The 22086-nt window shown below is 43.1% G+C and overlaps 1 protein-coding gene across 3 annotated transcripts in view; it reads right to left on the bottom strand.

The window, feature by feature from the left end:
* The window catches only part of SCAPER (S-phase cyclin A associated protein in the ER), a 3109515-nt gene that overhangs the window by 2372729 nt on the left and 714700 nt on the right, over positions 1-22086 (bottom strand). For all 3 annotated transcript variants that reach the window (XM_085643688.1, XM_085643687.1, XM_085643686.1), the window contains exon 8: positions 17658-17818. In XM_085643688.1, coding sequence (XP_085499814.1) covers positions 17658-17818 — 161 coding nt within the window. The remainder of the gene's footprint in view (positions 1-17657; positions 17819-22086) is intronic.

The raw sequence follows: 22086 nt of genomic DNA, 5'->3' as shown, positions 1-22086 counted from the left end.
CTAGTCGAATGGAATAGGCTTGAATCAGAGAAGCACTGGCTGTTTCAAGACCAGGCAATAGGAGCCACACCTCTTCAGAAGGTCCCCTTCCTCCGGAAGCGGCATAGATCGCCTAATCTTTACGCATCTCACATTACCAGGGTGCCTTTAGAGGCATGGGACCACACTAATCTAAAACATAAATTGACCACGTTTCCCTCTCTGCTCACCCCACTCTTAGACAACCCTGACTTCTCGCCGGGAATGGCTAGGCCGCCTTCACACACTGGCGCTCAAAGGAATGCCGCTCCTTCATCTTTTCGACGTAGACGAGATCATCCCATTTTCGCAAATTAAGGCGGATTACAGGATTCCGGAATCCGAACGACCACGGTACATTCAGCTCCGCCATCGTGCGCTGCAGCCCCAGGGCAAGCCACATGCGCAGCGTCATCTTACTCCATATGAAAAATGGCTTATCACGTGTACCTCTGACAAGCAACTCATATCCGATCTCTACAAAATGTTGCTTTCCAGATACACACACTCGTACAATGCTAGCTGCGTGCACTGGGAGCGTGATCTAGGCCGAGCACTCAGTCATAAGGAGTGGGATGGGGTATACCATAGGACTCGCCATTCTGCAGCTCACACAGGGTTGACTGAAACACTAACGAAAGTCGGCACCTATTGGCAACACACACCTGCCTGCCTCCACAACATGGACCCAAGGCAGAGCGTGGACTGTTGGCGGGGATGTGGGAGGCTAGGCACCTTAGTCCACCTCCTTTGGGACTGTGAACACCTCCAACCCTACTGGTCTCAAATACTTGACAAGGTTGATAAACACCTAGACACACAAATTCCGAGACTCCCTGCCTATGTTTTACTAGGAATCCCAAACCCCTTAAGATACCCCTTTAAGGCTCGAAGGGGCCCACTGATCCACTGGCATACTTCGTGGACCCTTACATTTGTGGGTTGGTTGCAGCGCTTCTGGCATGTATTGAGGATGGAGAAGATGACCCTTACACTAGCAGGTACTTAAGCATTCTACGTCTCACTGAAACACAGATACCGGCAGCACAGGACTCCCAAAAACACGATGAGACATAGTCGGCACCTCCATTTTAATAGCCTATGTGGACGGGTGAGGGGGGATGGATAGTATAAGTACGTATTTTCCTTTCAGTTGCTCAATGTGTCCTGGCACTCTTTCTAGCACATGCATCAAAAATGCCATTTGCGATTCCTTATTAGCGAAAAATAAGGATTCGCTAATAAGGAAAAGCAAAAGCCTATGCATGTAGAAATCGCTTACAAAATAGCGATTTCTAAATATTTCTTAATTGCGAGTCGCAAATTGCGAGTCGCAACTAAGGAATACCTCCCCATTCATTCCTATGTGCCTAGAGGCCCATAGGAATGAATGGGAGGAAGTTCTCAATTTGCGATTCTCAATTAGAGAATCGCAAATTGAGAATGCAATTTCAAGGGTGCAAGGGTGTCAAAACGACACCCTGTTGCACCCCTGAAATCGATCTGTGTACAAATGTTGCGCACACACATATCCAAAGGACATGTGTAACCTACCACTTTGAAAAATGCACTTTCGTGCATTTTTCAAAGTTTTGGCAAATTACCATGAAGTTCAACTTCATGGCAATTTGCGCCCCCTATCAGCAAAATCACTAATTATTTTACTTTAACGCATTGCATTTAAGGAATCTCAATTTGCGATTTTTTAAATGCAATCGCAATTTGAGAACTCGCAATTAATTGCAAATTCTCAAATTGCGAGTGCCTTGACCCTTCATGCATCGCAAAAGCCCTTTTTGCGGCCCCAAGGGCCGATTTTTGCGAATCGCACCGTTTGCGCTCGCAAAAATGGTTGATGCATGTGCCCCTTTGTCTTTTCGGCCGTGAGATAATGTGATTCTTGATTTGGCAAGTATGTCGTTTGTTGATAAAACCTAATAAAAGATTTAAACGATAAGTCACAAAATAAACGTGCAAGCCCAAACCTAGGAATTGCAATAAGATCAGAAGAAACCTATGTGCTACAAAGATTGTGTTTTTTTACCTGTGTTTGAAGAGACTTCCCACGCACATAATAGGAATTGGCTTTTACCCTACTGAGACATGCCCATACAGCCACAATAAAAGTAGCAATTTAAATAAAAGGAAGGAGTAGCCCTTCCCAGAAACAAAGACGTATTAACTAAGCAGGAGGCCACGCTACATGCCTCCAAATAAACATCTAGCATAAAATTCAAACTTCTGGACCAGTTGACCCACAACCTAGTACATCTGCAACCTAATCCTGCCGCACTAAAAACAGTGCACTGTGGAAACCCCTATGAAATGGCGCTCACAAAGGACTACATTTCGCATAGCTTGCAATCCTTTAAGACTAGGGTTACCACCTTGCAGGCTGTTTACCAACATTTTAATGTTCCGGACAGAACAAAAATGTGCTAATTCACCTAATGCTGGTATTATTTCCCCTTATCTTTACACATTTTAAACAGTGAACATAAAAAGAAAGCACTACAAAATGTGTTCTGGAGCTGCCTTAAGGACCCCTGACTGATAATTAAAGTAAACAAAGACAGAAGGACCAAAAATGAAAATAGACTTTTTAAAAAAAATACATTTCTACTAACATTTCCTATCCAGACCTTTGCAAAATGTTAAAATAAGAACGAATGGTCTATCTTTTTCTCTTAAGCAGGTGTTAACCCTTAAAACAGAACTGAGAAAAGAAATAAGGGCAGATATCAGTAAAAACTTGCTAGAGCTAAATACAGACACCAGCTTGAAAAATGCCGCATTGCAGAGGCATACAGGTTAAATTTGGAACCTGCTACAAATAAAGCCCCAATTGAGACACCAAACAACAACAAAACGTTAAATGGTCAGCAGTAAGGAATAACATAGCAGTCAAGACTCAAATTTCTGAGTTATTTGTAGGAAAATGATCACTGTTTAATGCTAATGCTGTCACGGAGCCACATTGTTGGCCTCCAACGGACCAACTAAGGCATTTTTTGAGAAGGAAGGCCGTAGGGGATACTGCTTAAAACCTGCGCTTGGTTGGTTCTTCAAAGAGTGTCTTCAAGCAAAAAATCTCCTAATGGGAGAATCATAAAAAGGGGTGATCGGCATGACAGAGGTTCCACAAGAAAGAGCTACAAGACAATCCTGATTGAGGCCAAGAGAAGGTGAGAAACACAACAATGGTTAAACTCCCGGACGGTGGAGATATGGCACAGACTCCAGCGGCGAATGGGGTGGCAGGGGCGGTTGACTAGGGCCACCCCGCTCTGGGAACCTGATTCCCTGGGAAGGCTGAGTACCTGCGCAGGGTTCGACAAGTGGGACTTAATTGGTATCGCGACTGTGGGAGATGTGTGGATCAAGGGTAGGATGGCGACGTTTGCGGAGCTTCAACTCAAGTTCCAACTTGCTCTGTCGGAGTACTTTCGTTACCTTCAAATAAGTCACGCTATTGCCGGTGCCCTTCTTGCTGACGCCCCTCTCCCGGCTTACTCTCCTCTAGAGGACCGACTGCTGTTGGACCCAATGGACCGCAAGGCTATCTCCCGGACATACAAAAAGTTGATCAATAACAGGACTGATCCGTTGCAGAAAGTTAGGGCTCGCTGGGAGACGGACATGGGGGACTTGGCAGACGAAGACTGGACGGAGGCGTTGGCTTCCCCGAGGGAGGTGGCTATACCAATGCGACTCCGCCTGGTGCAGCTTAAAATCCTACACCGTGTATATTTTGACGCTGAATTGCTTTGCAAACTAGGAAAGAGAGCGGATGCGCGTTGCTTGCGACAATGTCACCAGATAGGGACATTTTTACATATGCTATGGGCATGCCCCCACGTCCAGCGCTATTGGGAGGCCGTCACCCGTCAGATGGTGCGGGCCATTGGCAAGCCCCTGACCCCCTCTCCCCAGCTCTGCCTCCTCAATATCTGGGACACCACGGATCTGACCCAGCCAGAGCAGGAATGGTCGGCCATGGGGTGGGTCATCGCGAAGAGGAACATTGCCCAGAAGTGGGGGGTGGCCACGGTGCCGCAGCTGCGGACCTGGGCCACGGACATGGATCAGGCCATGGTGGCGGAGAAAACAGTCTATAAGGGTCGAGGGTGCCCCAAGAAATGGGATCTTAAGTGGGGACGCTGGAACAAATATCGGGGAGACATCTGCATTTCTCCCACTGTGGAACTGAGGAGGGAGAGGCTGGCGGCGTTGAGTGCAGCTGGGGCGACCGAGGTGACCTGAGGCCCCTGAGACGCAAGGTATATGCTGTAGGGACTGGGTTTCCCGATCCCGATGTATGCGTGAGTCCGTTTATGGGTTGCTGTGCTAGTGGATTTGACAGGCGGTGGGCGGCCCTGCGGGCAGGGTCTGTACTCTCCAGTGTCCGTTTGTATACTATGCCGGGGATGGGGATACCTAATGTGACATTACTATTGCTCTGCTGTGTGTTTGGTTTTACTTTCAATAAAAATTGTTTTAAAAAAAAAAAAAAAAAAACACAATGGTTACACTAACAGATGCGCCCCAGAATGGAGAAACAAAGACCTTCTGGAAATTAGTATTAGATGGTTCACGTGCCATTGATAACCATCTTGAAGCAGTGGGTTTGCCAATAAAGTGGGTAGTTCATTTTAGTGCCCTCTATAATGAGTGGGACCAGGTATAGGCTCACAGTAAGGAACACGACAAGGGTCCTGCAGCACAGCTCTCGGACTTGAGCTGCAGCGAAAAGGTGGAAGCGAGTAAAGCTCAAGAGATCACTAGTTTCACCTTAGACAAAAAGGCCGAAGCCCTTAAACAAATGAAAAAAGAAAACACCCCTGGAATGGATGGTATCCCTGTAGAACTGTACCTTTCCCAGCCAGAAGTATAGGTGCCATATCTCAACACTCTTAGTAATGCTATTATGAGGGATAAGGCCACAGCACCATCGAGACAAGGATCAACTATTATTCCAATAATCAAAAAGGGGAGCAGGGATGTGCTGGGCAACAACAGACCTATCAGTCTAACAGATAATAGCCAGGAAATATTTTGCAGGCAAAAATGTCATTCTTGAAGATATACAGGCGTGCTTTCGGGGCAGGCTCAGTACTCTCGATCAGGTCTTCCACTTTAAGGCACTATGTTGGAAGTATGTTGCTCTGAAACAAGATAACCATGTTTATGGTAGCGTTTATACACCTGAGAGTGAATTTCGATCTTATTCCAAGGGACAACCTATGGCGGGTCCTGGAAGCTTATAAAATCCCAAGTGATCTTCTTTGGATTTTGAGATTTCTTCATGACACATGTATGCGAAAGTAAGGTGGAACATGGAAGGTTAGGCAGGGATGCCTGCTTGCGCCTAAATTATTTAGCCTTTACATTAATGGAGTGGTGGAGTGGCTAAGTAGGTGCAGAGACGATGCGCCTATATCTGCAGGTATTCCTGTCCCACTCTTCATGTTTGGGGAGGATTCTCTCCTTATATCTATAACACCCACGGTCTCACAATCTGAATTAAACTCATTTGCAGACTTTTGTTCACATAGAGGGTTAGAATTAAATCCGTCCAAGTACATGGTAATAAACTCGAACTACTCCTTTAGAGGCAGGATGACCATTAGGGAGCCCTGATAGAACAGGTTAAAAGCTTTGACTATTTGGGAGTCATATTGTCTGATAATCTGACTTGGGGATCCCAAATGGACAAAAGCAAAACCATTCACAACAAGAGAGCAATGGAAACTGGGAGAAAGTTAAAGGCTATTTCTGGTGGATCTGTGTCCCTAGCTCTTAAGGTATACAGAGCTTCCACCCTGGAAGCAGCTTCTCACGGGGCTGAGATATGGGGATACACTGATGCAAATATGCCAAAGGTAGCGTAAAATACATTTACTAGGTCCCTTTTTAATTTACCAATGAGCACTCCCCTCTTACCACTGAGATTCGATCTAGTACTCAATATCATCCATTGGGTAATTGCCCTAATACCATTGTTGTATTGGGTGCAGCTCTGGTCAACTGCAGAGCTGGCCCCCTACATTGCACTTTTAGTGGAATTAATTTCATGTGACACACAAGTCCGAACTCCATGGTTGAAACGTAACAAGAGCCTATGCAGAATGTATAAAAAGGGATAACTATGAGATTTCCCTTCTAAAATAACCAAAGGAATAACTAAGAAATTGAAAAGTAACTACTGGGAGAAGGCTAAGACGCAGATCTGAAAAGATCATGCAGGTGGGAGCTCAACAGGGCAATTTTTGTTACATAAATGCATACCCAGCTTTGAATTATACATGGACAGAATTTATCGATTTCAAGCTAAACGATTATATATACAATTTAGATGTGGCGTCCTACAGTTCAGAACACTTACATCTAATCTAAGTGGGACAAAATAGGGTGCCTCCCAAATTATTTAAAATAATGAAAACAGTGGAACCTTCTAATGACCAGCACCTAACCTGTTATCACTCCCACAGTACTATCCCTTTGAATTTTAATGGGAATTCGCGTGCACACTGAGTGGCACCCACTGTCACAATGCCTGTTCCCTAAGGTATCCAAATATATAAAATCAAAGCAAAGGTGCACCACACGAGAAAATTGACAATCATAAAGTAGATCTCCAACAGTAAGATTTCTTCAAAAATTATTTATTTTATTCCATTTTCATGGTATGTAGGACGTACATCATTCAGTTCTTGTAACTCTACAAACAGAACAGCCGACGCGTTTCGTCCTGATACAGGACTTCTTCAGGGCGCTAGTTGATGATGGAATACAAAATATTGTCGTCCTGAAAGGTCACGAATGACTTTGCATGGGGGGTATTATCCCGTCCAACAAGATATTGTCTCTAGGATACTGGAACTGGTATTGGTCCAGTTATTTTTCAACAATTCATTGCCGCATATAAGCCGCAATCAAGAATGCCACGCACACCAAAGTAATGGGAGTACTTTAATTTGTAAAATCGGTCCCGACTCTCTAATAATTATCCAATATCCTTTTCAGCATGAGGCATCTCTAGAAGAGTACAAATTACGGCCAATACCTGAAACAATCGCAATCCAATAGTTGCGGTCCACAGCGGTCACCGGGAAACGACGTAACGGTCCAAACGCCAAGGCAGGGAGCCTCCCAAATTATTGTCACTATTGCCCACAACACATGGAGACGGAGGTACGTTTCTTCTTCTTCTGTCCAAAATGCATATTAACTATGCAAGATCTTGCCGATTACGTTCCAGCCAGTGTGGCAAAGTTTAGCAAAGGCGCACTACTCATCACACTAAACTATGAACATGATCTAATTCTCAAATCAGTTGTAATTGGTTATCAGAGGCCAAGCTGGGGTGGGGAAAGAAGTTTGTAGGGGCATCTAGGGAGACTGCCATATAAAACATACTTGGAGAAGATCCATCTGGAGACCAAGGTGGACTATCCCCAGGTGAGACAGCACGGCCTCCCGGTTTTTCTGTATGCAGACAATGCAGTCATGATGGCTAGGACTGAGCAGGGTCTGCACGCGCTCCTAAACTCTTTTGTTCAATTAATGGGATATCAGGACCTTTTTGTCAATAATGTAATGGCCTATTTCATGCAAGTAGGTGTCCGCCCAAGCAGGCCTTATACCTTTACCTTATACCTTTAAGGTAGCGTCCACCCGGTCCCCAGGGCGAGTGTTTACTCATACCTGGGGGTTCTGTTAGATGCCAAAATGAAATGGGGGCCCCAAATAACTCGTAAGAAAAATGATCTTATTCGGGAGTCGGCAGCTATTTTTAACTTTGCATCTAGATTGAGGAAAAGACCGGTAAGGAACCCTTTTACAACTTTATAGGGCCAAGTGTATCTCTAAAGCACCATACTGCAGTGTAATCTGGGGGTACGCCACCCCTGATGACATTCAAATTGCTAATAATAAGTTCCAGAGACAGCTCTTATCTGTTCCACAGGGTACCCACTCTTTCACTGTACGAGGAGTTTGGTTTGACCTATATCACCAATTTGATAGCCTACTGCCCTGTGTGTCTGTGGTTAAAAATCTGGACAGGCAGGGGGACATCGCTAAACAAAATTATTTTAAATGACTGACTGGCTCTTGATCACGCCTCTCGAGTTCTGTGGCTCAAATACATCAAGGAATGTCTCTCGAGCATGGGGGGAGGAGACCTATTGACTAATCCTGACCTGTCTAACAAGAAGGACCTGAATAATATAAAGGTGGCGTTCTTTGCGCAGCAGTCAATGACCAGGGAAGAGAAGGAGCTTTTGAAGCCCAGTGTACGTTTCTTCATCATGTTAAGAACCACTTTGACGGTGGAGCCGTACTTACTTGGTTTCGCAAACTCATACGATCGATTCTTGTTGACCAGGTATCGGTTTGACCCCTTCCATCTCCTCCCCGCCCATCCAAGGGGGTAGTGCAAAGGCCAAAGTCTGTCGTCCTGTGGTTGCAATGGTAAACCACCACAGGAAATGGTCCATTTTGTGATGTTCTGTAGCTTTTATGATATACCCAGAAGGACCTTTTTAGTTCCGATCTTGAAAAAGGCCAAAATTTAGGTTAGGAGCAACCAGGTTTTTTTTATATGCTTAACTCTTTAAAATCGGCTATCAGGCTCAGGTCTAGTTGTGACTAATTACCTTGTCTCCCGTATGTTACTTATGGCACTACGCACTTTGTATTGCTTCGCTCACTTCTTGTTCATCAAAGGCTTTTATCAGATGTGATTAACAGCGTCAACCAGAACGATCTCTCTTTAGCTGGTAATGTTTACGTGATATTGGAGTCTCCGTATCCCTGATCTTATTTTTTGTCTAGGTTATCATCTCATTTGACATGTTCCTGTGAGTTTTGTTTTATGATATTTTAATGTGCGTTTTTGTGGTTTTCTTTCTTGAAACCGAATAAAGACTAAGATGATGAGGATGATGACAACTACCATTTAAAAGTAAGAAAATGAACAAACAAGCCGGGTAGAAATACATATGTAAAGACTACCATTAAGTACGGAGGGTAAGAGGTGGCAATTATCAAACAAGACAAACATCAGACAATAATAAGCACCAAAATGAGATTAAATACTGAAGTTCTTAACATCCTAATAAGAGTACAAAGGTATGGCAATATCTGTGGGAGGGAAGATACAATGTAACTGCTCTACAGGAGACACTGTATGCAAGGAAGACTAATATCATATGAGACAGCAATCAAACCACCTGGCATTTTAGACAAAACACAACAGGGTGGCTCTATTCTCCTTTCGATCACTATGGTTTAAACCTAAAGCTCATACAGCAGACAAAAAAGGTAGGTACTTAATGGTTTCGGGACATACACACAATAGATACATTACAGTGGCCTTTGTACACATCCTGAATACAGGTCAAGACACTTACCTAGTATCACTACTCAATACACTGGCACACCTCACAGCTGAGGATATTATTCTTGTTGGAGACTTTGACTCAGTTTGAGACCCAAACAGGGACAGGTCGGTGGCTAGCTCCCAGTGCCCAAGAGCCTTTTTTAAAGCATTACAAAATAATTTAAAGCTTTGGGTTTGAGAGATACCAGGAGAGAAAAGCACACCGGCCCAAAGAGATGACTCCTTTTTCCACATTTACAGAACGTACTCCAAGATCAAGCCTAGTGGCTAATGCCTTAATGTCCCATGTATACAATATTAAGATGCATCTGATGATAATTTCAGATCATGTTCCAACAGAACTTTCCTTATTCCGGTTCTAAGAGACGGTCTAAAACCACAAATCAAAAAAAATTCTCTTTCAATTAAACTTCCCATTAGACAGAGTAAACACATGCACAAAAGGCGATTTCAAAGCAGTCACCTGTGGAAAGGATTGAGGGGGGATTGGCGAATCTTAACAAGCACTGGCAAAGGCAAGAGGTCTGGCATAGACCACTAGCCTTTTGGCCTTGTCAATGTTTCTTTTTTTATAGTTTTTGTAAAATGATATTGTTGGGGATGTTAGATGCCAGGCCCTCATCAATCTAAAAAATAAATGTTGCCTCAAAAAGCACACCTTGCATTGTGTGTTCTTCACTTTCTGTCCCGTGATGCCCAAACGCTTGAATTCACAGCCTGATGAAGTGGTGGTAAAAGCACAGTATTTCATTTTTATAGCGAACACCGGAACTACCAAGCTGTCCAGAGGAGGTTGGTCCAAAATACATTTTGGATCAGTCAGTGCAGGACTGTGATAGCATGCAATCTGATGTTTGCCTGCTGAGCATGAAAATGGTTTCTCTTAAGCAGCAAGGATGGTCTTCACTGACTCTCCAACTTGTCCAGAGAATAGAATCCCTTTTCCTTGAGGAAAAAGATGAGGACTTGCCGTTTTTGTGCTAGTCATCAGAGGACAACTTAAAGGACCGCCTATTGTCTACCAACTGAACTGAAGGAAAGGAAAAATAACATTTGGTAGTCTCATTATGAGGTCCAAATAGGAATAATGAGGACTTCCAGTCCCTTATGGCCTGGGGTTTAATCTTTGGACACAGTTCAAAGGGATGAATTCCGTGCACAGACACCCCATGCAGATATTGTAGGGAAAGGTAAGAGACATCCATTTCCTAAGAAGTTTAAAGCCCGACATCTCTAGAGGGGACATTTGACCTAGGCCTTGTGGTGAAGCCCAAAAAAATTGGAGAAATTGGTAACAACAAAGTAGGATCTCCAGATGTGCTTTGGATAGGTCCTGAAAAACGCTTACTGGCGTCAGCTCGTAGGCATACTGCCCAATGTCGACATATCCAGGGTCTGCTGGAGCCCCAGCTGGTTTCATGTAGCACTTCTTGGAAATTGTGGAGATAATTGCTTTGAGAGGTTTTCGTCAACTAGTCTTTCACCTGCGATATTGATATGGTCAGGAGCTTTCTGGGAGAAGTAATAATTAGGAATGTGAATTTTTAGGAAGTGTCACCAGGAGACTGTTACAACATTACAGCACACTCCCTGTGAATTAGTTTGTCAAGAAAGTAGCCATTCGGAAAGGAAGGCTTTAGCAAATTTTCATAACGTGGATCTGCTAGAATCTATCAGGAGTGAGATGTGTGCGATGTCCAATAAAGTGTGAGAATATCTAAGGAAGAAGGAGCTAGAGGAGACAGGATAGGGGTTAAGAAGCCTGGCATGGATTTCCATGTTCAAGGAGTTCAGCACTAGAGACTCTAGAGCCATCCATTTTCTTATGGGCAACAGTGATGAGTATACCAGAAGGATCCTGGAGAACAAGAACATATGAGGGGTGGCTGTGATTACAGAAATATATGTTTTAAATATGGTTAAGAGCCATTTCGGTGGAGCTGAATTTGTGAATAGCAGATTGAAGTGAACTTAGTAAGATAAAAGCGTGTAGTGGCCTGTCCTGCCTCGCGCAGCCTGTGCGCGAGGCGTACATTCTGCGTCTCGTGCTGCCTGCGGTGACGTGGGCGTTTGACAGTTGGAGATAACGGATAGATAACGGTGTTGTAGTGAGCCACAGGCGAAATAGTCGTGCCCGTGGGAGTTCGTGATTAAAGTCTTGCTGTTCCTGACTTCTGACTCCGTGTAGTCATTACATCAAGAAATTGGCGACGAGTACGACTCCCACAGAACCCACAAAAGACCACGGTCATCGGACGCCCTGCGCATTCCTCACCGGTTGGTCGGTTACGAATCTCTGCCACAGCCGCACACGGAAAGACAAGCGTCTGCTTCCTCATGTCTCCTTGTGATCGTTTCGCCTGAGGTGAGGAAACTTGTGACGAAAGGCGTTAGGCGCGCAGACTCCGCTGTTTGTCCCTCCCTCTCTGCTTTATGACACACGATCTTCCCCGCCCTGCTCTTAAAGTGACAGCCTCGTTTATGTCTCTTACAGTACATATGGTTTGCTGCGTGAGGCTTATCATCGAATAAGTGCTGGGGCTTGGGAAAATTGGACTGGTGTGTTCTTGGCAAGTGGCAAAAACGCATTAAGGCAAATAGGGGTTTCTCACCCTGCATTTGGCAATAAGGACATGATGTGGGCACGATCTTGAGAAAAAAAAAGATAACATATTCTTCTCGCAGTCTCTCTGGTGGTTATATAGGCTGTTTCAAACGTTGTGGCTCATCAAAAATATTGGCTTTGATGTAATTGTGTACACTCTTGGGATTGCCACTGTTAACTACATATAAGTTGGAACAATAAATATCTACATTTCCTCATTCGCACGTTTGAAGAAAACTTTACATGATGCAGTCTATTCTTCCTCCACCTCCTTTCCTGGACACACCAGGCGAACCTCCTGTGCCTTGGAGAAAATGGTTCGATGCGTTTGAAAATTACCTGGGTGCAATAGGAGCACATAGGTTCAGGGCAGAAAGGAAAAAGTTTTTACTACTGCATTCTCTGGGGTTTGAAGGGAGGGAAACCCTTAAACATTTACCTGACGTAGTGGGTGAAGAAGAAGAAGATGCGGATGAATACAAAGACACTGTGAAGAAATTAAAAGTCAGATTTGATAAGCAACCCAGTGTGGTGGTGTCTAGGCATAAATTCTTTAAAAGAATGCAGAAAACCGAGGAAGATGTAGACACATACATTACTGCTTTGAGGAAGTTGGTGGCAGAATGTGATTTTGAAAATTTCAGTGAACAATTGATTCGTGACCAGTTTATAGGAAAATGTCTGGACAAAACCATAAGACAAAAGCTCTTATCGTTGGAAAATCCCTCCCTGGATGAATCTATTCGCATAGCGAAAAGCATTGAAACGTCACAATCTTCTATAAAGGAACTGGAAAGTAAAAGTGCTGAAGTTGTTACCCCTGTCCGTTTTAAAAAGTATGAGAGGAAAAAAGATTATCAGCCAAGTAATTTTTTCAAAAGAACTGATATCTGCTACAGATGTGGATATCCCTCCCATGTGAAAAGTGGTAGACCGTGTCCTGCGAGAAATGCAACCTGTCGCAAATGTGGGAAATTGGGACATTTTGACAAAGTATGCCAAAGCCAAAAACATAAGAAAGAACTGGTGGCATGTGCCATTGATGCAAGTGGTAGTGACAGCGATGACACTCTGTGTGAACTCAAGGACATGGTTGTAGTTGTCAGCGAAGGGAACATAAGAAGTGGTAACCCAGATGACTGTATAGATCCCTATGCCATCATTGGAGTAGGTGAAGAAAGGTTGAGACTGCGTGTAGACTCTGGTGCAAGGATCACAATGATCAGTGAATCTTTGTTCAGGAAAAAATGGGGTAACAGACCTCTGCAACCGCCTGACCGTGAACCTGTATCCTATGAAGGGAGAAGTATTGAACTGATGGGGTACTTTGAGGACATCTTGATTTTCAAGAACAGGCACATTTATGGAAAAGTATACGTCGCTGTCAATGGATTAGACATATTGGGATGGTTCCACCAAGATTTGTTCAGTATGATGCTGTGCCCTGGGGCTAAGGAACAGATTCTGGTTGTGCGGGACCAAACACATGTTGAGGAACTACTCAATAAATATCCTAGAGTGTTTTCTGGCGAATTGGGGAAAATCAAAGGATTCAAACACAAGATCAAGATAAAGAGTGATGCGGTACCGGTAAAACACAAAATAAGGAGTATCCCTTTCAGCATAAGAGAAGACTTGGAAAAAGAACTTTTGTCCATGCAAAAAAGAGGGGTTATTGAACCCATAGAATCGTCTGACTGGTCATCAGCATTGGTCGTGGCAAGGAAGAAAAATAATGATCTCAGAATCTGCATTGATTTGCGCAATCTAAACAAGGTCATCTGGGTGGATTCGCATCCCCTACCGAATATATCAGAAATGCTGGGTGTAGTTGAAGGGGCCAAGGTCTTCACCAAATTAGATCTGGCCTCAGCATATCACCAAATTGAACTGGACAAGGATTCACGCCATTTCACTGCGTTCAACTCTCCTGCAGGTTTGTTCCAATTTTGTCGAATGCCTTTTGGGTTGGCCTCAGCAGCCTCTGTCTTTCAGAGAGTCATGGTCAATTTACTGAAGGGGATAAAAAATGTGGCCATATTCCAAAATGACATTCTGCTGTTCGCTAAAGACCAACAAGAACACGACATAGTGCTGAACAAGATCTTGTCTATATTCCAGGAACATGGGGTGGTCCTAAAAAGGGACAAGTGTGAATTCTCTAAAGACAAGATGGATTATCTGGGTCACACGATATCAAGTGAAGGAGTCACGCCCAAACCGAGTTTGGTTCAAGCCATTGTTGATGCCTCCGCTCCCAAAGACAAAGCTGGAGTCAAATCACTGCTAGGTCTCACAGAATTTTATGCCCGCTTCATTCAAGACTATGCTACAAAGATTCGTCCCATTTCCAAGCTGCTCCAAGACAGAAGTGAATTTGTGTGGGATGAAGAATGCAAAACCGCCTTTGATTGGATCAAGGAACAACTTAGCACTGTCAAGGCCTTGAAGCCATTTGTACAAGGGGTCCAGTGTACCCTGACTGTTGATGCTAGCAGTAATGGACTGGGCGCTGTTTTGACACAGATTGTTGACCAAAAGGAACACACTGTAGGGTTTGCATCTAGAGTACTAAGAGAAGCAGAGACTCACTATTCAGTCATTGAGAAGGAGCTTCTAGCGTGTTGGTGGGGCATTGAAAAATTTAAAAATTATTTGTGGGGACAAAAATTTATTCTTCAAACAGACCATAAACCATTGGTTGCGATTTTAGGGTGTACCAACAGCCGCGGGGCCACTCCCCGCATCGCACGCCTAGCTTCCAAACTCTTACAATTCAACTTTGATATTGTACATATTGCTGGGGGAAAAAATGTAAGAGCGGATGCACTGTCACGTTTACCTGCTAACACCAGTCAGGACGTACAAGGTTTAGATGAATGTTGTTCTGATGATAAGGAAGATTATATTATTGCAAGTGTTGAACTTAATAACGTTTGTACCATTGATCAGCAAAAATGGAGGGAGGCGTTGGCTGGTGATGAAGTTTCTAAAGAACTGATGAAGTATATTTCCCATGGGTGGCCCAGGGAAAGGAATGTGAATATTAATTTGCAACCTTATGTCAAAGTGTGTGACGAACTTTCGATTGAGGATGGTCTGGTTTTCAGGTTAGAAAAACTTGTTCCACCGGTGGACATCAGATCCACTCTTCTTACCAAAGCACATGAGGGGCACCTAGGTGCCACATTAACCAAGCGTAGAGTAAGGGAATACTTTTGGTGGCCTAAAATGGATAGAGACATTGAGGAAATGGTGCAAGAGTGCACTGTTTGTTCGTCTAGTGACAAAAGTCTTCACACTAGTAGACCCCCTCTTACACCCATTCCCCTCCCGGGTGGACCCTGGGAAAAACTTGGCATAGATGTTCTTGGACCTTTTCACAGTTTACCCCAACAATGCAGATTTGCTATTGTCATGGTGGACTATTACACAAAATGGCCCGAGGCCAAGTTTGTCTCTAAGGTCGATTCCCATGAAATCATCGATTTCTTAAGGGAAACTTTTATGAGAGAAGGGTTTCCCCAAACTTTAATATCAGATAACGGAGTACAATTTGTATCATCCGAAGTACAAGAGTTTCTTAGAGAATCTGCCATTACTCATCACCGTAGTTCTCTCTATCATCCTCAAACTAACGGCTTGGTAGAGAGACTAAACAGAGTCATAGGTGATTGTGTCAAGTGGGCTCTTGCCCACCACAAAGCAGTTCCCCAAAGTGTCAGGACTATGTTGTGGTTTTATAGAACCACTCCTCATTCTTCCACTGGTGTGTCCCCCTTTGAACTACTGAGAGGTAGGAAACCATGTACCGAGTTTAGACCGGCTTGGATGTCCAAATGGAATAAATCCAATTCTACTCCCCAAGAAATGGATGAGAAAGTGAGGTCCAAGTCTGCTGAGGTCCAGGCCAAACAAAAAGAGTACTTTGACGAAAGGAAGCGTGTTAAGATCAGAGAATTTGCGGTGGGAGACAGGATCAGAATTAAGAAACCAGGTTTTGTAAGAAAAGGAGAAGCTAAGTATGGGGAAATTGTGGTAGTGGACAAAGTGTGTGGAAATGCAGTTCGAGTCAATGGCAAAGACTGGTGGAATAGTAACAAGGTGGTGAAAGTTAAAAATGTGCTCAATGACGTCAAGTGTCCCATGTTGAAAAGTGAGGTCTCTCATAGGATCTCTCAAGGTAAACTTGATGTCCAGAGTTCTTCTCCCAGCCACGCCGCTGTCAGAAGGAGTACCAGAACAATTAATGTTCCTGTCAGGTACCGCCAATGATTTTCGGTGTTCCTTTATGCCATTGTTGTATTTCTCCTGCTCTTGTTTTCTGTATCGCTCTCTCTCTTCCTCTCTCTCTCTCTCTCTCTCTCTCTCTCTCTCTCTCTCTCTCTCTCTCTTTCTCTCTCTCTCTCTCTCTCTCTCTCTCTCTCTCTCTCTCTCTTTCTCTCTCTCGTTGGTTCTTTCTCTCTTCCTTCCTTGTCTCTTGCTCTCCCCGTTTGCTGCTTTCTCCATTTCTCTGTTCTCTAAGAAAAGGAGATATGTAGTGGCCTGTCCTGCCTCGCGCAGCCTGTGCGCGAGGCGTACATTCTGCGTCTCGTGCTGCCTGCGGTGACGTGGGCGTTTGACAGTTGGAGATAACGGATAGATAACGGTGTTGTAGTGAGCCACAGGCGAAATAGTCGTTCCCGTGGGAGTTCGTGATTAAAGTCTTGCTGTTCCTGACTTCTGACTCCGTGTAGTCATTACAAAGCGGCAATGCATTATGTGAGCACACTGCATAAATACATTTTTTTTTTTTTTTAAAGATTTGAAGTTGGGAAGTAAGGCGGTATTTGGAGGGAGGACGAGTCAGCTGTCAATTTCCTGATCAAGGGTCGTACCACTTCAGATTTTAAGCATACAGGGTAAATTACAGACAGTAAACAATGGTTGAAGAGCAAAGTGAAGCAAAGCAGAAAATATCATAAGGCTACTGGTCTACCAATTTTGGGGGCAAGTGTTGGGAGGGAACAGAGAAAAGGCTAGCATTCAGAATATAGGGTTCCGTTTGGGAAGATAAGTCGGGGAGGAGTAAATATGAGCAGCACTGGTGCTCGTGGAAGGGTATATGATGGGGAAGTGAGCACTTGAGGGTGTAGAATGTACTTCAAACAGATTTTATGTTTTCAATAGAAATAGTAGGCAAAGCAATTAGCTGTGAGCTTCTTCTGTGTTGCAGTGCTGGTGGGAGTGAGTTTATTGTGAAGGATAGTTTATTGGAAGTTATGAGTCTGGAGAGGAGATTAAGGCAGTTAAACAATTTAGTGAAATCAAGGGTTCAGGACATTTAACTTAGTACCATCTTGTAATTTTTAGCTGCACTATTCTGCCATCTATGTTAGATAAATGCTGAGGTTACGGGGTATACAGGGAGTAAAGCAATATGGGGCACTGTGCAGTACTAATGGGGAGCAGAGAGAATGTAATTCACTTTTTTTGTTTCAGAAAAAGTAACTGCCTCAACGAGAGGGATATAAACAGCCATTAGACAGAAAATGGGGTGTATACTAATCAACAATTGCAAATATACATCAGCTTTAACATGAATAATCTCAACAAAAATCAAATATAAGTCTAGTAAAAAACACTTACCATGTTTCCGTGAAGACTTTTGGGTTACTGTAGGCATGTTAGTCTTATCATTTACAGCCTCTATGCAGACTGAAGTGCCACCATGGTTTGCTTTTACTTTATCAGCCCAACTTACACCAGTAGGTGGGAGTCGAGCAGCAGGTATCGTCATAGAAGGGCCCCTAAAGACAGAACAATAAAGAAAGTTAACTTGCTAGGAATAGTACAGTCTCCAGCACACATGAATCATACATGGAAAGTGAAAATTAGATCAAAGCAAAATATGGGACCGACACGGAATAACAAGTTACTAAACTTGGGTAATAATCTTTCTTATGGACACTCTAACCGCATAGTTCTTCCTCACCCTTAGAATATCCCCAGGGGCTGGACTGAATCCAGAGAATTCTTAAGCAATTTTCCTGCACTCTGGTAGGTGACTCCTTACGCACCCTGAAGCAGACACGGCAGAGCCACATATAAGCTCAACCACAGTGTGCGGATAACAGTTTCTTGTATTGTTTCGGTTTGCGAGCTCACAGACAGAGAACAAATGGTCTAAGACATTGTGCGGATTCCTAACGTTGGGCCTTTTCATATGGTAAAGACGCTTCTCCACAGAACAGGGAGGTGGGAGGGAAGTGAGGAATCTGCAGTTTGAGAATACACCAGAAAAAGAACTACAGAAGTCTTTTACTCACAGATTCCTCACCTTTAGAATAAAATAGCCATTAGTTATAATTGGCTGAACAGATACCATTGCAGTATCTTACAAAGGTGGAGGTTCTGGGGAATGGACTCAGATCAAAACGTCTTACAGAACCGACAGGCAAAGACACCTTCTCACCGGCCCAGACTGTCAAGGCAGTAGTGTTTTGTGAATGTATGCACATGCCCAAGTCACAGTCTCGTAAATGACTAGAAAAGCTACCCCTCTCACCAAGGGTGCTGCACTGGAGGAACTGAGCCTGCAGGTCTAGAGTTGGCTCCTTCTGAGCCAGTGCATAGCAGATTTTGAAGCAGACGACTAGTCACCTTGACAGGGTCGTTTGCACTGCCATGCCTTTTTTAGCACAATAAAACTCCATTAAGAGCTGAACAACCACACTGTGGTCCTTGTAAAAGTTCAGAGCCCTGATACAGTCAAGGCAATAGAGTATTTCTTCCTGAGGGAAACGTGGGGCAAAAACCGCTGGAAGAGTGATTGATTGGCTAATGTGGAAGGGAGTCCTGACTTTTGGTAGGAAGGCCACCTGGGTCCTCCATATCAATTTTTTGGGAAAGAAGAGAGTTTAGGGCTTTGGTACGGGAAGTTTCTGCACTTCACTCATGTAGCATGCTGACATAACTGCAATGAAAAAGGCAGCTGTGAATGTCAAAAAACATTTAGTAACAAAATTATGGCAGATGATTGTATTTTGCGGTCACAAAGGTGTTCCACAGCACTCGTAAGAATCCTACCAACTCTTATTAAGAGGTAATACAGGTGGTTTGGTGAAAAAGGTGATTACAACGTAACATTAAATGCAATACATTAATAAATATTCGTTGTCAGTCACAGAATCATACTAAATTTCACATAAAAAGTAGGATAAACAGACAATATACATTGGGCCTATAGGTGTGGTGTAAATGAATTACAAAGGCCTAATGGAATTGGCCTAGGTCTCAAGCTGCATAATGGTACTTAGATAAGTAATCTGCTAGGTTTTTTTATTTTTTTTTATTTTTACATGGTGGGAAAACAATGTGCAGGAAGGCCAATTTTAGCTGAGGAAGGAGTAGTCCTAGAACTGGTAAGTCAAATTTCAGTGTATTACCCATTACATCTTTGAACGAAGTCAGATCAATTAAGTCTAGGTATAAGGAATGGTAAGAGTATAACAATTAATTAAATAAGTAATATATAGTAAGGCGTATTCATGCTTGAAGGTGCGCCTTTTTAAATTAATTATGGGTATCATGGATACCGTAGCTGAATGATGAGGCAGTATAGAACGGCAAAACTGCTATTAGGGAAAAGGAGTGGCAAATTAAAAGAACACTATGAGTTTATCTCTCTCGGTGTGTGCGGACAGAGAAGACTGGAGAAAAGATGCTGATTCGTCCAGACAGGCGGGTGGATATGACAGCCAGTGATGAGCCAACCCTGGAGTCAAAGTCAAAAATGCATGTCCCCGCTAGTTGTATTCCTTTTTATTAGGTCATGCTTGCGCTGTGTTTTTGAAATCTCTTGTATTTAATACATTTGAAAAGAGGGCTCTTATCAGTCCCCATAGCCAAATTACTGTGTTCATTCACTTTTGTGTGGAACTTTTTTGTTGTTAACTTTCCCTGGCTGTGCGCATTTACAATACTTCTACTAAAGCTGTTTACACTGTGTAAACCCCATTCACTATCAAGAAAAATCTCTTCCCACGGAAAAGGCAGACAACTGCTAACAGTATGCTATAATACTTGCTTTTAATTACTTAGTTGTGTAAAGCAGATGCTCTAGCCTTAGAACGTTTGTGGCATTTCCTATCATGCCTCAGTAACTTTCTTTGCACTTTGTAGGCATTAGCAGATTGATTTTATTTTTACCTAATCTATCTGGTCATTATGATCACATTCTAAATGTTGTAATAAACATTGCACTTTAAAAAGGAGTCAATATACAAGCTATGCTATATTTTACTAAGCAGGTAGTCACAAGTGCAGTTACATTGCAGACAACAGGGTCATGATGTGAATGGTGCAGCAGGTGCAAAAGCACAGGTCCCAAAAGTTGTCATAACTCCTCTAAACACATAATATTACTATATTTGACTACTAAATAGGCAGTCACAATTGCAATTACCTTGCAGTTAAAAGTGACTTGATTTAACTGGTGCAGCAGGTGTAGTGGCACCGGGGCAAAACGCTCTAGTGGACCCCACTAAACCCAGATTATTGCTAAAAATAAAAATAAACAGGGAGTCACAAGATCGGTTAGCTTGCAGACAACAGGGTAATGATTTCAATGGTGCAGCATGTGTAGTGGCACCTGGAAAGCACCCCTCTAAACACCAAATATTGCTATATTTGACTACTAAACAGGCAGTCAACAAGTGCAGTTATCTTTCAGGAAATAGGGTCATGATTTTAATAGTGTAGCAGGTGCAGTGGCACTGGGAACAAATACTCCAGGCACCCCACTAAACACTGATTACTGCTCTATTTTACAACTGAACAGGCAATCATATTACATGCTACGAACAGTCATCTAGTCAAATTGAAAAACAGCATACCATATGGGGAACTTTTGCGTCTTAAACGTAACTGTTCCAGGGAATGTGATTTCGTAAAAACAGCTAGAGATAGCCTTGAGAGATTTGCAGCTAGAGGTTATAATTCAGCCCTATTACAGAATACATTGAAAAGAGTGAGTAAGATACCTAGAGAAAAACTATTAGGAGAAAATAAGAAAAGAAAGAATGAGGAGGGCAGATTCCGCCTAATCACAACCTATTCTGAGGATGCCAATTCCCTAAAAAACATCCTCCGCAAGAACTGGCATGTTCTAAGAACAGATCTAATTATTGGGATGGATGTCCCACCAGTTCCACTAATAACCTTTAGGAAAGCGAGGTCACTCAGAGATAAATTGGTCCATAGTCATTTAGAGAATTCCACAATGAAGCAAGGCACATTGAGTGATATGAAAGGTTTCTACCCTTGCAGTAAATGTAAGGCTTGTGCATTCAGTAATAAAGTATTGAGTTACGAAATCAAAGGGATGAAGGAACGTAAAACTATAAGTAAGTTTATGACATGTCAAACTACACATTTGGTTTACTACCTGATGTGCCCGTGTAAGTTAAGGTACATCGGCAGTACTATACACAGTGTAAAAGTAGGATTTTAGAGAACATGCGTGCAATCACAAATCAGGATACAAGCTATCCAATGGCGAGGCACTTTGCCATAATGCATAACAGCAATAGGAACCTACTCCAATATTTCGGGTTAGATCATGTACCACTCCACATTAGAGGTGGGGATAGAGTGCTTAAATTGAGAAGGTTGGAGTCAAGGTTTATAATTGATTTACAAACAAAAACTCTGAATGGTTTGAACAGTGGCGAAGAGTTAACAGTACACCTAGGGATCTAGGATACTGATACAAAACTAACTCCTAATTGGATATATGACATTGTACATTTCTGAAACTTCTTAAACTGATAAGATATAGATGGGTGTAATGAGCCGATACACGGCTAGATTGAAGAGCATTGTGAAGGACATGGCGGTTCAGTATAGGGGAACCGCCATCTGCCGATCCACGGCAAGATTAAGAAATAATGAGGTGCTAGAAGATTGTATTGACACTAATTATGAAATGTACAGTATGTAACTCTGGTAAAATATCGATATAATGTAATATTTATTATTGGATATCGATTGTGACAATGGAATGTCCATTAACGTG

The sequence above is a fragment of the Triturus cristatus genome, chromosome 3_1 (assembly GCF_964204655.1).
Source record: "Triturus cristatus chromosome 3_1, aTriCri1.1, whole genome shotgun sequence".
Classification (NCBI taxonomy): Eukaryota; Metazoa; Chordata; class Amphibia; order Caudata; family Salamandridae; genus Triturus; species Triturus cristatus.
The sequence above is the reverse complement of the archived record's forward strand: the minus strand, read 5'-3'. Positions and strand labels throughout refer to the sequence as shown.